Raw genomic sequence first — 17,848 nt, forward strand, 5'->3', positions numbered from 1 at the left:
CGCACAAAGTGTATGGCCTGGGTAGCGGCGTGCCTCAGGTGGTAAGGGTTCTGGGTGTTTACATATCTGGACAACTGGCTCCTTTCTACCCCTACCAGGAATGTACTTGTTCAAGGAGGAGACTCCTTGCCCTGAATTTGTTGGATGACGGGCATCACGGTAAACCCAGACAAGTCCAAATTCTATCTTATACAAGTAATAGAGTTCATAGGAGTACACTTGGACCCAATCCACTAGACAACAAAACTTCCTCATAGCAGGTTGTCCACACTTTACAATCATGAGCAAATAATTTTGTGTGTGTGTGTGTGTGTGTGTGTGTGTATATATATATATATATATATATATATGTGTATATATATATATATATATATATATATATATATATATATATATATATATATATATATTGAGAATGGTTCTTTGTCTACTGGGTTCGATGGCTGCTTCCATCACTTTTGTCCATATGAACATACTCCAGTAGACCCTAGCTGTCCATTGGTGCATCAGTTGCCAACCAATGTCTTTTCCAAATATGTCTGATAAACATTTGCAGGACTCATATTCGCTTGGCTGCAAGGTCACACATTTGCCTTTCCCCAGCCCAGAGCCACTTTGAAAATGGACACTTCCCAGTTGGATTGAGGGTGGAGACTATAGGGGAAAGCCAGCCCAAGGCACACTGTCCTCCTCCAAGCCCAATCTCAGTATCAACACTCTAGAGATGAGGGCAGTTTTCCTAGCATAGTAAGCCTTCCAAGACTCCCTCGCTCAAGGTCTGATATTTATCCAAACCAACAACAGTGTTGGTAGTGCGGTACATCAACAAGCTAGGGAGAATGCTCTCCTACCCGTTATGCCAAGAAGCCATGACCATTTCTCACTGGGCTATATTTTCCAGTTGCTGCCTTTTAGCAATGCACATTCTTGGAAGGTTGGGTGTATTAGCTCACAGTTTAAACAGATCCATCCTCCTGCCTCACAAACCGTCCCTCAGTCAAAAGGTGGTAGAACAGATCTTCCACCAGTGGGGTCAGTTGTGCTGTGATCATTTTGCTTATTCCCACAACACCAAAGGTAGCTGGTTCTTTGCCCTTTACAAAAGCAAATGGAAAGGATTCTGTATTTGGGCTGCTCAAAGGAACTTTAACCGCTGGAAGGGGCATCAAGAAAGGGTTTTATACTTTCTAGCCTGTCTTTTTCAGAATGGTGCCAGCTCTACTGTGCTATTCAAGTCCATTTGTCAACTATTTCTGGTTTTCACATTGGAGAGAATCCATCTCCAATTTCCTGTCTCAGATTATCTAAGGCCTTTCTGAGGGGTACCTTTCTTCTCAGACTTTCTCTTGGAGATCCTACCCCTCCCTGGAATATATCACTGTTTTACTTCAAGCACCGACTAAACCAACATTTAAACCTTAAGCCAAGGTGGATCCCCATTTCATAGAAAACAGTATTCTTAGTGGCAGTTACTTCTGCTAAGATGGGTGTCAGAACTGCAAGTCCTTTCATGCAAACCTCCGGACATTATCTTCCATAAGGACAGATTTGCCCTTCGAATTAACCTTTCCTTTTTATCAATGGTAGCTACCAAGACTAATTTAAATCAGAACGTTAACTTTCCAGTTATCTTCCAGAATTTTTTGAACGAAGGAGAATGCATGCTACATCTGTTAGATGTTCGTAGACAGCTCCATTTGTACATGCACTGTATGAAAGCATTCAGAAAGTCTGATCAACTTTTTGCATCATGTACAGCAAATAAACTGTGTCATGGAGTTCCTAAAGTCACTTTATCAAGGTGATTGTCTACTTTTGCCTTACACATGTATACAGAGAAAAAGGTTTGTCCTTACCTAAACCTGTCAAAGCCTGGAAATGTGTACATACATATTTTTATACCTCAGGTAAACTCCAAATAAATTTTCCTTAGGCAGACAGCAAATGTTGAAGGTGTGAAGGGGAAGAAAGAGGTAATGGGGAACATATTTTCTGGGAGTGTGGTAAGTTGGTGGACTTCAATTCACTGCAGGATGCACTGTCTGAGATGCTGGGTGAGCAGATTGGTCTAACAAGGGAGATTTTTTCTGAGCTATGATACAGAATCAGAATTGCCTACACATGGTAAGGCTTTGCAGTGCCTAATAATTGTGGCTGCCAAAAAAGCAATTACTAGAAAATGGAAATCAAAATCTAAACCAACTGTATGGGAAGTAGTGAATATAGTAACAAAGATAAAACAACTGGAATTGAGATGTTTAGAAAAGGGTAGGAGTAAACTGCATAGGAAAAAATGGGAATTGTGGGAACAATACGTACAAGGAAGGAATGAGGTTTAAAAGGCGGCAGGACCTAAATGAGCTATGTAATGTTTGAGTGAGAAAGATTGGGTAGGTTATAAGTGATGTACAATGCTTTAACTAGGAGTGTGGGTCAATGTGGTTTGTTTCAATTTATGTGTATGATTGCCTGTGTAGTAAGTGATGGTTTAATAAAGATGTTTCTTTAAAAAAGGCAGGAAATGAATAATGTATGTAATGTTGCTTAGTTTATATTCATATATATTTGCTATATATCATAATGTTTATGTTAATATAGTTTGATTGCTTTTATATAAAAGTAAATTTGCCTATGTCACAAGTGATAATTCAGTAAAGGTGTTTGGGAGAAAAATGCTCATTCCACTAGGTCTGTGCAACCTCTACTGCTTTCTTTCCAGTGCATCTGTTGACATTTGTACAGCTGCCCTTTGGTCAAATGTTCATACCTCCATATTCCATTATAAACTGGATTTACTCTATATAAGCAGGGCAAGCTTTGGTTCAGCTGTCCTCCAGAATATCTGTCCATGAATCCACCCGAGCATTATATTAGCTGGGGACTCTGTCCCATCCCCTGCCTGATTGTGGAATTCATTGCTCCTGTATCCTGGTTTGCCTGGACTGACCTATTCTGAAGGCCCTTCAAGTGCACTTTTTAACTCCAGCTCAGCTTTTAAGCATTTTTATTACCTTGGCATAATCTTTTGAGCATTATCATCATCATCATCATCATCACCACCATTATGGAGTTGTGTGTATTCTTGGGTAAACTCTATGTGTGGTAATGTTGTGCTTTGAGGGGGTTGTAAGTTATGGGAGGAGCCTGATCTTGAGATCCAAAGTCCTGAGTGGCGAAAGATGGATCCAAGGTCTGATCCAAAGACCTATCCATTGAGGAAGAAGTTCAGAAGCAGACGGCAGATCTGTCATGGTAAGTACATAACTTTCCTTTATCAAACAATAAGAAACAACACTGGACATTTTGGAATTAGCCAGATCTCTTAACAGCAGGCTCATATAGTGCAGTTGTGGGTATTCTTGAATCAGGAGAGTTATTTCAAGTGTCAAACAATATGAAACAACACTGACATTCCAGATTGCAGATCTTTAACAGTTGGCTCACATAGTGTACTCACTTGTAATCTAAACTAAGAGTTTTTCTTTTTAAAAAAATATATTTCATAGACTTGTGTACTGCTGTTCAAAAGCTGTCTCAAAGGACATCCTAAGTAGCTTTTGTAATTTATTAAACAGCTATGTTTGGTCCTCATTTTATATTTTTACAGCTGATTTTAGGATAAAACTAGATACTGGCAGTAAATGACTATATTAAAAGTAAACTGGAAATGTTTAAAATCAGCGTTATTGTAAAACTAGGGGTTAAGAAGATATAAATAGGAGTATAAATGAAGCTTAGCTTACAGAGAAGGCCTTGTAAGTATAATCCTTTAGTGTTCACTACTGTGAACAAATGAGACAGGAGAGGAAGGTATTAAAGTAATATTTATATAAGGAACAGGCAATTCAAGCCACTAGACTTGGAACATAGACGAGATAGTTTAGTTGGAAGAACTGTGATATACTTACACAGTACACAGTGGTCTGTTTTAACAGCTTTGAAACCTAGAACAATTTTATACTAGTTGTAAGCTGTTTCCTACATTTTATAAGCTACTAATCTTCCCTTAGGCCTCACAGGAAAAAAGTTTTACTGACTTAACCTGGAACTTGTAAAATACCTAGAAATTTTTAAAATTAAAATAACACTGGAATAAACCAGAAAGTTTTGGAATGCAGACAAAAACATCAGATATGGTCACACATCAATCTATAATGGCAAGTATTAAAATAAATCCTGGAGTTCGTTTTCTTACTTTAAGCAGACTAGTTTCCAGAATTCCAAAGCATTTAATCCCTTTAGGTCTCCATTTACTGTCACCCGTCCAGTCTTCCAGGTTGTGTTTGAAGAGGGCCAATGAGGTGCTGTGCTTGACATGAAGTGGAAGTGTGCTCCAAAGGTGTGTTAACCTCTGGGAGATGAATCTGTCCCTCCAACAGGTTTTATTAATGTCCCATATCAGGTTAAGGTCTTTAGAGCAAGTAACCTGTGTACCATTTGACTTTCGGATACGAAGCATTTCCAGTAAAGCAGGGCCAGTGATTGCCTTATGTGCAAGGCAGAGAATCACCTCTGAGTAGTCTGTATGAAACATAATAAAGTGACAGTGATTTCAGGTGATCCCCATAGGATAGATGGTGAAGACCTTGAATTTTTCTTGTGAGGATCCTTTGTGGTTTCTCCAATTGCTTAGAAAGGTACATACCAAAAGGGGCATTGTTGTACTCAGTTATTGGTTATTCGCCTGATGAGGGAAGAGTACAGGGAGGTTACCACTGTGGAGACATGGTGGTCATAGGTAAGGTTGCTGTCAACCTGTGTGTGTGCCCAGGTCTCTCACCACTGAGTGCATAATTAAGGTGTTGCTATTGATGTAGTAGTTAGCAGGAATATCGCTTTTACTGAAAGGAATGATGCATTTTTTTTTGCATTGAGTTTAAGGCCATGACGTTGGCAACAATCATTTGTTTGTGTAAGACCCTCTTGTAGGATGTTGACATCATTTGGAGAGTATGTGACCGCTCCCAGTTTGTAGTCATCGGCAAACTTTGTCAGCTACAGACCTTTAGTTTTTGCTTGTACTTCAAGGAATAGATTCCAAACAGTAGAGGTCCCAGGACTGATCCCTGTGGAACACCACTGGTTACAGGTCTGCTGTTGGAGGTGGTTCCGCTGTTTTGACTATGAGGTCTGTCAGTGAGCCAGTTAGCAACCCATCTAACGATATAAGGGTTTATGTCTAGTTGGGTGAGTTTGTCAACGATGCCTGAGTGGAGGATAATGTCAAATAATTTGGCTAAGTCCAGGTAGGCTGTATGCACAGATTTCCCCACGTCCAGAGCCTTGGTGACTGACTCAAATAAGTCCACCAGGTTTAACAGGCATGATCTCCCTTTGACAAATCCAAACAGTAGGGTTAAGTGTATGGAGATTACTTATCGTTTTGATAAGGTCCATGATGATTCGCTCTGTGGACTTGTAGATAAGGCTAGTCAGGCTAATAGGTCCGTAGTTCCCCGGGTCAGTGGAAGTACCATCTTTGTGCAAGGGAATAATGGTGAACTCAGAAGTATGTGAGTGATGGAAATTGTGTAAGAAAGAAAATAGTGGATGAGTGCCTGCAAATGGTCCACAGTAAATAAATAAGTGTGGTATTATAGAAGTTAGAGGTTTGAACAAAAAAGCTTGAAAGGTAAGTGAATAATTAGTACAAAACAGATGAACTGTTTATTAAGTACTTTAATCCACACATGGACTTCTTCAGAATGCCAGCAGCATTTACTTTTTCATTTTAGAAAAGGTTAATTTAGATGCTGGAGAAGGATGTTTCAAATACCTATAACAAACAGAAACATTGTGGCAGCTTGGGTTACAGGTGCATAAAAGTCCAAGTTTAAATGTTACAATTGATTTAAAAAAAAAATTAAGATCTTGAAAATGTAAGTCACACGTGATCTGTGCAGTTTAATAGTATCATGTTTTACACTTTGGTACCAAAGTGTTTTGATTGTTCTGTGTCACTTACCATGGTAGTATTAAAGGGACTGATTTTTTAATGTTGGTATTCTGAAAAATTCCACTTGTGGCTGAAAGTACATAATAAACAGATGATCTGTTTTGTAGTAATTATTCTTGTGCCTTTCCAACTTTTATGTTGAAGGGATTTTTGTTTAAGCTTTGAACTAATTTTGGCCATATTGAGTGTTCAAAAGTTAGGGGTTGTTGAAGTGGTAGGCCAGTAAGTGAAGATGATCCAGCTTCATACATGTCCTTTGAGGAGATCTGTTGTAGTTCATATAAGGAATGTATGTCAAGAGAGGGAGTTCAGGCTTTATGCCAGTTATGGTCAGTGCAGGTTTGACTTAAGGAACTTGATGTAGTTTGTGAAGAATTAGAACACAGTATGCTTTTTGCACTCTGGAGTATATACAAGAATGTGAGAGGCAGTTGGTAAAGAAGAGGCTGCCAATTACGATGTACTAGAAGCAACAGAAACTGAAGGAGACTGAAATTCAGTGCACTGTTAAGACCACAAGAGAGATACAGTGATGTTCTTAAGATGCAGGTTAAACATTGTTTTTGTAAAGCAGTGTTTGGAGTCTATATGAATTTTAAAATAGGACTCACTGCCTGGGGAGTGTTGCATGTAGCTAGAAAGAGACAAGAAATAGAATAGGGTGCTTTTAAGCTGTAATATGATTTGGGCATAAAAAGTGTCCAGCTGATGAAAGTAAGAGCGAGTTTGAGTCATAACCATAGATGTTATGTTGGCTTATCTTGTTTTCATTCTTACTTGTTGGATCCGGAGCCGATCTTCGGCTCTATTTCGGCTGCATACTATAGCTCGAAGTCTTTCACTTTGCTCGTGAGTGAATAGCTATCCCTCATGCACTGTGTAATTCCCCAGGTCTCGTTTGCCACTCAGCGAGTTCGGATGCTCTTCTCCTTGGCCGTGGCTAAGTTTTGAAAAAAAAAATATTTTTTGAACCATTGTAAATTGTTTGTGCATTATTAGTCATAGGGTGCTAAGTTGGATAGTTCTCTCATCTCTTGTTGTTCTCGTGTGCTGTACTTTTGCTGTGTTGTTGCTTTGTTGGCAGTCGTCTTAGTCGCAAGGGCTGTTTTGTCTCTCCCGTCTATTTGTTGTTAAACTCTGTTTAGCTATGTGTTTCCTGGTCTGTTTCTTGGCTCGTTTAAGTTAGAGAGCCAAGTACTCTTTTTTTTTTTTTTTTTTTTTTTTTTTTTTTTTTTTTATATAGAGGGTTTGACCTTTTCTTCCCTGTCAACAGCTTCTAGATCCGTTAGAGGGCCTAACACCCGTTTAAATTAGAGGGCACAGCTGTATTTCTTTGTCAAATGTTGGTGTATTGCTGTGTTCTGTTTTGTTAGTGCTTTAGCAGACTATTTAAAAAATTATATCTTGAGTGTGTTTAATTTGTATCTAGTTAGCATGTTGTTTTTTCAAAGCTTTAGTAGTTGTGCTTCTTTCATACCATGTCTAAAGAAACTAAAGAGAAGGAGCCTAAACCCTCAGGATTTAAAAAGTGCCAGAAATGTTCTCAAAAGATGTCCCTAACTGATGGACACAGTATCTGCGTTTATTGTTTGGGGGCCATTCACACAGGAATCTTGTACCTTTTGTCATTCCTTCAGCTCCCGTGTTCTTCAGGAAAGAAGGAACATCTTGTTGTTAGAGGGCTCCTAAAAACTTATTTTGGTGAAACTTTGGAAAACCAGAGTACCTCCTTCAAATCTAAGTCACCATCTTCTAGGGGTGAAAAACCTACTAAGAGACCATCCTCCTCCTCTTCTTCATTGGCTCATTCGGAGCCACCTGTAAAGATACCAAAAACTTCAGAGAAATCAATCTCTTCGGCTCCACAGGAATCGGAGCCTAGAGAGACCATTTAACTGGACAAGCCAACTCCTTTGGCTGCACACACTTCGGAGCCAAGAGAGACTACCTTTTGGAGCTGGTCCGCAGAGTTATCACTGGACTCCCCTACTTTGAAATCCCCCATTTTGGAGCGATCTCTCATACCATCCCTTTCCTCAAGGTCCACTAGGAGCTTATCGGATGAAGATGTGGATAGGGTGATGCGCAGACTTCTGAAGTCGCTGGCTAAATTGATTTCGGCTCTGACCCATTCGATTCAGGAGCCAACTAAGATTCTTTCATCCATGACTCTTCCTCCTCTGAGCCAAGTTGGATCTTCAGAGCCAGAGTGCCAAGTACCAGTTGATGTGGATCCGAGACCCCTTCAGGAGATTTCGGAACTGTTGTCGATACGATCTGTGCCATCCGAGGTGTCTAGGAGCCAAAGCTCTCCGACCTACTCCGGGGGGGGGGGCTCAGACCCAAGTTTCCTCGGTGCTGAGCCTACCCCTCTGGGCTTCGGCGTAGGTGAGCTTGGCTCCTACATCGGTCTCGGAGACTATCTCTTTGGAGCAAGGGATTCCATCTCTTTCTTCAGAACAGGGGGTGTTCTTGGAGCCAGAGGGGCCTGCTTTCGAGCTGATGAGTGTGCTGTCCTCTCCTACAGCTCCATGCAATGGTACTGATAGTCTTCCCTCTAGGGCACTGGCGTCTGTCTCAACATCATCCCATCCTAAGGACACCAGCTATTCAGGGCCTGAGGTAGCCTGACTGGGCAAGTCCCATTCTCCTGAGACCTCCCCAGAGTCCCCTTCTGAGGAGGCTCCTCGGAAGAAGACATGCAAGAGGAAGCATCTGGACTTCCCTGATGAGTCCATCACCTCAGATGCTGACCTCGAGGAGTCAGAAGGGTTCCCACAGTCATCCTCTGAAGATATCTCCTTTGCAGATATCTTTGAAATCCTGAAGCAGAGAGGTGGTTGGAAGCCCCTTAACCCTTCTGATGAGGAGTAGATTTACCTGAAGGCCTTCGGATCTCAACCTTCAGCCTCTTGGGTGTCTCAGCCCTTCGATGAACTGATGGAGTTGGTTAGTCGAAAGGCATGGGAGTCGCCAGACACTATGGGATCAGACCCTAGAAGACCAAATAAATTTTTAACGGCACCAACAGAAAAGGAGTTTTACTAAAGGCATAACTGTAGATGCTATGGTGGTGGTGGCAGCTAACAAGAAAGAACTTTCTGAAACGTCCTCCTCTGTTTATCTGCCGAATAAAGAATCTCGAATGATGGACAGATATGGGAAGCAAATTTTTCTCATCAGCGACTTTCACCCTTCGATCACTGAACTAATACACTTCACGAGACTACAGAGTGATCATCTGAAGGAGTTGGGAGATGCCCTACAAGGTTTACTAGCTGTGGGGGTGTCAGACAAAGTGACCTCCCAGCTATCCACCTTAAATTCCATAGTTAACTCCTCCATGAGACTGCTTTACTACACAGCGGATGGAGCGAGCAGGGCAGCAGGTTCAGGCGTTTCCCCTAAGGAGACACTCTTGGATGCGCTTGTGTAACTTTGCGGAACCTTTTAAGTCTACCTTTGTCAAAGCCCCCTTTCGATGGTTCCTCACTCTTTGGACCTAAAGTCAAGGACACACTCACCAGATGCGAGCAAGAAGGAAAAACCCTCTCTGCCATTGGGGTGCATTTTTCCGTACCTTCCAGACCCTATCCTAAGGGCCAGAAGGGTGGAAAAATGTGTTTCAAAAAATCCCAGGAGTTTTACAGGACGCATGTGGTGAATCCTTCCCCAGGGGGCAGAGGGGGAGGAAGTAGTGGTAGACGCTGTCTATGAGGAAGCGGGGACATGCAAAATCAGGGTGACCGTGATTCGTTTCACAGCCAACCCTTTCAGCACTCCTGAAAGGAGGTCCATCTGTCCTACTCTGGAGACAGTCGGGGGGGGGGGTTATCTCTGTACTCAGAAGCCTGATGAAAAGACAAATGAGTACAAATATCCAGAGGTTACTGTATATCCTTTTCCCTTCCTGTCCCAGAACTCAGAAGGATCCCGGATGTTCCACCCAGTCTAAGGGAACAGGCAACTATAGAGATTCAAAAGTTGCTAAACAAGAGAGTCATCCAAGAAGCCCCCACAGACCAAGTAGGATTCGGAACTTACTCAAGTTTCTTTTTGGTGCCAAAGAAGACAGGGGACTGGAGATCCATGTTGGATCTCAGCAAACTAAACAAATCCGTAAAGAAGTCCAAGTCCAATGGTGACACTGCAGTCAATTCTTTCCTTTTTAGGGAAAGACGATTGGATGTGCTCGCTAAACCTCCAAGATGAGTACTGCCACATAAAAATGGACAGAGCATCAAGGAGTCACCTGCGCTTCCAGCTGGGAGCCAGTCATTATTTCTGAACTCTGCCCTTTGGCCTCACTACAGCCCCTAGAATGTTCACCAAATGCATGGCAGTAGTCACGGCTCACTTGAGACGGTTAGGCATCCAAGTGTTTCCATATTTCAACAACTGGCTCCTGACTGCCACCACCAAGCATCTTCTTCAACAGTCGAGAGACAAGACCTTACAAATTTGTTCTCCGTTAGGAATAACAATAAATGTAGAAAAATATGCCTCGTTGCCTTGTCAACATATTACCTTTATAGGAGCAGAGTTAGACACCATCTCCATGATAGCAAAATTACCTGCAGAAAGAGTTGTGGTACTCAGACAACAGATTTCCGATCTTCTGCCAAAGACAAAAGTAAAAGTAAAAACTGTCCTGAAAGTTCTAGGTACGATGGCAACAACTAATAACTCTGGTTCTGTTAGCCAGGATTTACTTGGGAATTCTCCTGTGGCTTCTCTTTTCTCAGTGGTCCCTACAAGAACTTCCAGTGTGTCACCAAATCCTTCTTGCAGAGTCTTGCAAGATGGACCTGAGATGGTGACGCCTCTCCAGTCATGTCACATCAGGTTGACCTTTTACCCCACAACAACCTCTGGCTACAGTGACCACGGATGCCTCCCAGATGAGGACGGGGGGCATTATCTTGGAAGGATGGTCCAAGGCACTTAGCAAGATCACGAGACCCATTTGCACATCAGTGTCCTAGAGATGAGAGCAGTGCTCTTGGCAGTGCAACCACTTCAGGACTCTCTTCCATTAGGAACTATTGCAATTCAGACAATATGTCGGTGGTCTGGTACATAAACAAACCAGGAGGAACTGAATCCTATCCCCTTTAACGAGAAGCTATCAGAGTATAACAGTGGCAGTCTCTTCCCAACGTTTTCTTGTAGCAGTGCACATCCTGGGGAAATCCAGCTTGACAGCAGACAGGCTAAGCAAAGCTATTCTGTTGCCTCACCCTGAAGAAGGAGATAGCAGAAAAGATTTTCTAGAGATGGGGTCAGCCTCGCTGTGATCTATTTACCAGTCACATGAATGCCAAATGCAGCCGCTATTTTGCCCTGATCCCCCCTCTGGGGGAGTCGCCCAGGGATGCTCTTGTTCGTGATTGGCCCTCGGGACTTCTGAATGCCTTCCCTCCATTTCTCCTGATTCCACAAGTCATTCAGAAAGCTTACTCATTGGGAAGCAGGATGATTCTCATCTCTCCGTACTGGCCTCGTCAGATTTGGTTTCCTTTCCTTTGGTCACATCTACAGGAGGAACCGTGGATGCTGGACTGAGTTCCAGACCTTCTCACTCATATGTCGGAAACCCTCCACCCCTCCCTTTGACAGCATGGCTGCTCCAGTTCCAAACTTAGGCTTCATAATTTCACACCAGTAGTTAAACATATCTTAGTATCTTCGCACAAAGCTACTACTAGGAAGGTATATTCAAGCAAATGGAGAAGGTTCTCACTCTAGACTCAGAGTACAAAATATCGATCCCTTTTCTGCTCTGATCTCTTCTATCCTGGAGTTCTTATCAGAGATCTTTTAGCAAGGTTCTGCGGCAACTACCATCAAGGTACAATTAGCTGCAATCTCTAACTTTCATATAGGAGATGGAATTTCTAGGTTGATGTCACATAAGTTGTGTAAGGCCTTTCGCAGGGGTACCCATTTGTTGAGACCTCCTATTAAAGAACCACTCTTGCCATAGGATTTGAATTTTGTTCTAACTTATCTGACCTTGCCCCCTTTTGAACACTCATCATCTTGTGACCTCATATTTTTGTCTTGGAAGACAATTTTCTTAGTTGCTATCATCTCTGCAAGAAGGGTCTCGGAATTGCAAGCCCTATCCATCAAACTCCCTCATTTAATCTTCCATAAGGATAGGGTATCCCTACGGACGAATCTTTCCGTTTTACCTAAGGTGTGTTCTCAAGGTAATTTAAACCAGTCTATCAAACTGCCAGTGTTCTTCCCTAATCATAGCAACAAGGCAGAATATAAGTTGCATCAGTTAGATGTGCATAGACAACTTCGCTTCTATTTACATAAAACCAAAGATATCAGGAAATCTGTTCGCTTGTCATTTTCAGACGCCAAGAAAGGTATGCCAGTCTGTAAAGTTTCACTCTCAAACTGGCTTTCAAATTGCATTACATTTATCTACAATGCCAGTAACAGACAACTGCCATTTAAAGTCAGGGGCCAATCTAAGGGCCATGGCAACATCATTTGCTTACATAGCCAGACTATCCATGGACAGTATTTATCTTGCTGCTCGTGAACAACACCTCACACATTTATCACTCATTACAAGGTGGATTTGGCATCCAGGGACAGGGCATCCTTGGGTTCCACTGTGCTGAAAAGTGTACTCCCATGAGCCACCCTGGAAGTATGGTGCTAGGGACGCTGTCCCAACAAGTAAGAATGAAGGCGGCAAGATAGGACAACATAACATAAAGAAGTTATGTACTCAACATAACATTCCATGTCTGTTGTCCAGCTCGCCATTCATTCTTACAGTCTCCCCCCACCTTCCCCCTACCTAAGAGAACCTGGAGGATTTCTTCCTTGAACAGGTGCTCCTCTGGCTTTCTTTCCTTCTTTCGTCTTTCTTCTTTTCCTTCCTTATTGTATCTTTTATGGTAGGACTAGTCGTCTCATATGACTATAAATAGCAGCAAACACGATCTGGGGAATTACACAATGCATGATGGACTAGCTATTCATCCACGAGCCAAGTTGAAAGACTTCGAGCTGTAGTATGCGGCCGAGTCAGAGCCATGGAAGAGCTCCTGACCCAACAAGTAAGAATGAATGGCGAGATGAACAACAAACATGGAATGCTATGGTGAGTACATAAATTCTCTGTATTTAAAACAGAAGAAAACCTTGATGGAACTTGGAATTTTGGGGTTTAGGTTACCTGCCTGTCCTTAGAAGTCCTTAAAAAAAGTTTTGTAAGTGCCTTAGGAGCATACCGATCATCCTCTTGGTGCAAGAAGTTTAGACAAAACCTAAAATAATAGAGGGACAAGGGTCCAAAAATAGAAACAGATTTTAAATATTGCTCTTAAAAATCTTAGAAATTTGCTAGAATAACAGGATGTATGTTATCATGCATTTTCTGAAGGGTATGATGTCTGAAACCCAAATGTATGTCATTATTTAGTGACTTCAACCTTCAGTGATTTATCAGAAAACCAAAAATTGTATGAGAAACAGGCCAAAAATATGAGACATGAATCTGGACAATCTGTAGAAATCTGGACAGTTGAGAAGTATGCTTGAGAGCACTGATTGTAGTTTTTTGAACTGATTTGCAGGTGTGTAACATGTTGGCAGTTTAAGGTACAATTGGGGTTAGATTTAAGGACTGAGACTGCTGATGGATCTTTTAATTTTGTTGTTTACAAGGTCCGATTTCTATTTACAAGTGCAGTTTGAATTTTTTTGTTATAAAAAAATTGTAATAATGAGATGTCTTTATGGTAAATGTTTGCACAAGGCTAGACAAAACAAATGCAGAGGAAATTAGGTGATGTCTGAAAGGCATGCTTTTGTATTACTCACTTCTCTACCCTTGGTTTATATTGTTTGTTAGAATAGGACTCTGCTAGGTGACAATAGTAATTCCTGTGCATAAGGAGGTTTGTGTACAGTTTACCACATAATGCACATTTTTCTTATGAAGAATGGGTTATATTACTTTATTACCAAAATGTATAAGTAGATATCGTACTGAAATGCTTCTTTTATACCACTGGCAAAAAAAGCATCTTTTAAAGGTTTTCTTTCTGTTTCAGGTTGGTGCTGCCATCTCCATGACTTACATCACTGGACAGCCTATTGTCTTTGTTGGTACCGGGCAGACCTACAGTGATTTGCGCAGTCTCAATGCTAAAGCTGTGGTTAGTGCTCTCATGAAAGCTTGAAGTGCCACCAGATGTACCACATCCACTGCGTTTACAGCTCCCTTGAGCAGCTTTTTTCATGAATGTGCCCTGCAGAGCATCCGTTAAGAAAACCATAGGTGCATCTGCATGAGAAAGTACAAAGTGTTGTCATTAACTGCTTGTTTTTTGTCTTTACAGTAGTTATTGTTTGTGTAATTTTGCACACTTCTTACTGTATATTGTAAGAATATAATGAAATTAAAAATTTACTGCTACTAGTATGGAAGACTTTGTAGCAGTTAGTGTTGGGGAAACTTGAACTACATAGAAACTGCTGCAGAAGTAAAAAAAAATAAAACAGTTTTGTGTCTTGAGACTGTGGAACCACGTATAGGACTGAATTTGATTTTCTAGACCAAACTGATATCCAGAGCTATATTTGTGGTTTCATTTTTGATGTATTTCAGATAGAAGAACCTTTGTACACTCTCTTCCAGTGTGCCTTTGACATTTCTCAGCACCTTGTGTCTCTCAAGCCTTCTGAAGATGCAGGATGGTCCAGAACAGAGTTTTGTATAGTTCATTGCAAGTGGTCCTTTTACAGTATTGATAACTTTAAGAAAAAAAGCTCCCAAGAAGGCCTTTTGCAGTGATTCTGTTAACAAATATAATAATAAGAGATCATTAAATCCACTGAAGTCTTGGCAGTCATTGAATTTTGTTGAATTTTTGATGGGTTTTTATTTTTCAGCTAGCAGTAGTTTCTTGCTGTTTTTGTGCTGTTCAGGTGGTCTTGTGTTTTTGTTAAGACATTTGAGTTGAGCTTAGCATTAAACAGGAGTCTCCATACCGTAATATCTGCTTGCCAAAGGACTCTGGCGTTCAGTTTTTGAATACTCCTTTTGTGTTTGAATTATTCTCCTTACCAGCAGTTGAAAAGTTGATGGTGTCACACACTTCATTCATACTTCTAACAAATAAAATTCAGTCAATTTGTGATGCATTAAACAGGATGTTTGGAGAGAGCACATGAGCATTGTCCAGTATAATTAATGTATGACAAAAATGTTGAACACTGAATAACTAATGGTCTTAGTAGATGGCATAAGTATTGTTTGTGTGCAAGACAATATTTACTAAGGGCCCTTCTGTTAGAGACATCTGCCATAATTTTGTATTCTGTCTCATACAACTTTTGCTGACATCTGTAATATGGTTATCTTTGTGAATCATTGTCCCAGGTTTCAGTTATAAGCTTGTATGGTTTTAAATCTGGAGTTATTGAAGATTTAGTGTTATGAAGAGAATGGATACTCTTCTTAAGTTGTGGAATATTGTAAAAATCAGGAAATAGGTACTGTTGCAAAGTCCTGTCCACAACTCGTATCGTGGACAAACATCAAGGGAAGTAACGCATGTAAAAAAGTTTGATTATCTTTAAATTTCCAGATGCGTCATTCTGCAACAAATTACAATACATGTGACCCTCTTCTCTTGTGGCTCAGAGGGTGAGCTCTAAATGTGACCCAGACAACCCTTGTTTGATTAATTAGTACAGGTGCTGGCTGGAGTAAAACGGGATGGTGGTGAGACATATGGCCTGCCCATCCTGGGGGGAGGGAGGTGGTTCACTCACTGCATGGGCAAGACCAAGTGGAAGCTTTGGGCGGTGTAGCCTGCAGAGTCACGGCCAGAGGAATGTGCAGCAGTGGCATAGTCACACAGGTCGGGGGCAGTCAAATAGTGAAGTTTGCATCCTCCCCAGTAGATTGGTAGTATTGGCATCTCTTGGAAGCTACGAAGGGGCTCCTTGGTCTAAGAAGGAGACCCTTACAGATGCCTGAATGATTGCCTGTCAGTGCGCTCTCGGTGCGCTCTCACCTTACTAGAGAATGAATGAGGTGGTGATGGCTCTCATCCCCCATGAGGAAAGAATGGTCTTACACATTGTGGGAGGAGGCTGATGGTTGGCTGGCAGAGGGGTTGCAAAAAATAAACTGCTGTACATATGTGTAGGTAAGAGAACGCCCTACTTATAAAGGCCTGCCACAGTCCACAAAATATCTTTGGAGAAAACATTTGGTATGAAGTCTTGTTAGGAGAATTTGTACGTTATACACTAGTGTTTTAAAACACACTTCATAGAGCCTTGAAAAGGCTGTATGTCCATCCGTATTACTTGATATCTACACTTTTTTGTTAAGTTTTCTTGGTAGTTCAAGATCCCTGTCCTTCCTCTGCTAGTTGCCAGTTTTGTCTTTTGTTTCTCCTGCTGGTCTAGTGGATCCTTGCATTGAGCTTTTCTGCTATTTGTTCTAACTTGGCCATCCTACAGCACCCCCCCCCCCAAAAAAAAAGACCCTAGGAACTTGCAATGCTCCACATACAGCCAGCTGAGTTCTGGTTAAGCTTGTGCACAGAAAACTGGAAATTGTATTCTTTTAACTTGTATGATTACTATTTCTCTTACTATTTTGCTTTTTTGTGTGTGCTCAAAGGGCATAATGTATCTTAATGATTTTACTGTTAGAATTTTCATTTTCAGTGCATTGCTTGCAAGAAGTTTGGGGTACTTTTGAAAGCTGAAATTTTTGTTAGGTTTTTTTATTGAATATAATGCTACCTAGATGCAAATGATTGAAGTGACTCATGCTATGCCTACTTAGAGGTGTCCTTTTTGAATTATACAAATCTCTCTTCTGAACAACAGTGTCTTACAGAATACATGTTGTAAACTTGCAGTAGTGCAGTACATACAATTTTGTCTGCTACATAAAATATAAAGTAATTTATATAAAAATGTAAAAGATTTCTTAAATAAAGCTGTTATAGTAGCATGTCTTGTGTTTATTGTTTATATTAATAGTGCATTCTTAAAACTGGTTCACTGCTACTACTATAGAGTGCTCCGTTTCTTTTGTACTTGTGAAAAATGTATATGGGAACCTGTTTATTCAATATTTTTATTTGTAAGATTTTTCATTATAGGAGGAATATTACAGCCTAGACTTGGTAAGATTTGTAATTTAAAGACACACCAGAGGATTCATTAAAGAGCTACTACTGCATTGCATTAAGGCGCACGTTGTCCATTTCATTATGCATCAAAAATGGGTCTTTGGATCTGTCCTCGGATCTCACTCTGCCATTTCTTCCAGAAGTACGATCCAAGCCTCAAACTCCTCCTTCTCCCATAATGCCTCACTCCTCTTCAACCCTTAAGATCTCGTTTGCCATCTTCCAGTACAGATGCGACTCCGAGCTTCTGTTTCAGCTAAGTGGCTTTTCATTTACTTCTATTCTATTAATAGCCATTTCCTTACTTCTAAGTGGTTTAGGTGTTTTCTGTCTCTGTTAGTGGTACCTCCCCTACCTTCTTAGGTAGCTACCTCCCTTTTTTGGAGTTTATTGCTGGTGTTTGAGTTTTTCCTGCCTTCTGCTTTCTTATTTGCTCCTTTCTCTTCTTTGCACACACACACACACACACACACACACACACATATATGGTTCCCCTTCAGAAGACTGAAATGTCACAGTCCTGAAATTCATAAGACTGAAGAACAAAACCCTGAAAACTCAAAATCCTGAAACTCAAAATACTGAAGACACACAGCATACATATACTGACTTTAAACAACATAAACCATATTACTTTCCACCAAGTGTACTACACTAAGTGCAATCTCGGAGTTGCTGTATTTAAGTAGCAGGGTGT

The 17,848-nt window shown here is 41.0% G+C and overlaps 1 protein-coding gene across 3 annotated transcripts in view; it reads left to right on the top strand.

The window, feature by feature from the left end:
- Positions 1 to 16,970, top strand: part of SRPRA (SRP receptor subunit alpha) — an 880,927-nt gene extending 863,957 nt beyond the window's left edge. For all 3 annotated transcript variants that reach the window (XM_044080819.1, XM_044080817.1, XM_044080818.1), the window contains one exon: positions 14,044 to 16,970. In XM_044080819.1, coding sequence (XP_043936754.1) covers positions 14,044 to 14,172 — 129 coding nt within the window. In that variant the 3' untranslated portion in view covers positions 14,173 to 16,970. The remainder of the gene's footprint in view (positions 1 to 14,043) is intronic.
- The last annotated feature ends 878 nt before the right edge of the window (positions 16,971 to 17,848 follow it).

Source organism: Protopterus annectens, chromosome 8.part0 (assembly GCF_019279795.1).
Source record: "Protopterus annectens isolate FY-2018-M chromosome 8.part0, PAN1.0, whole genome shotgun sequence".
NCBI lineage: Eukaryota > Metazoa > Chordata > Ceratodontiformes > Protopteridae > Protopterus > Protopterus annectens.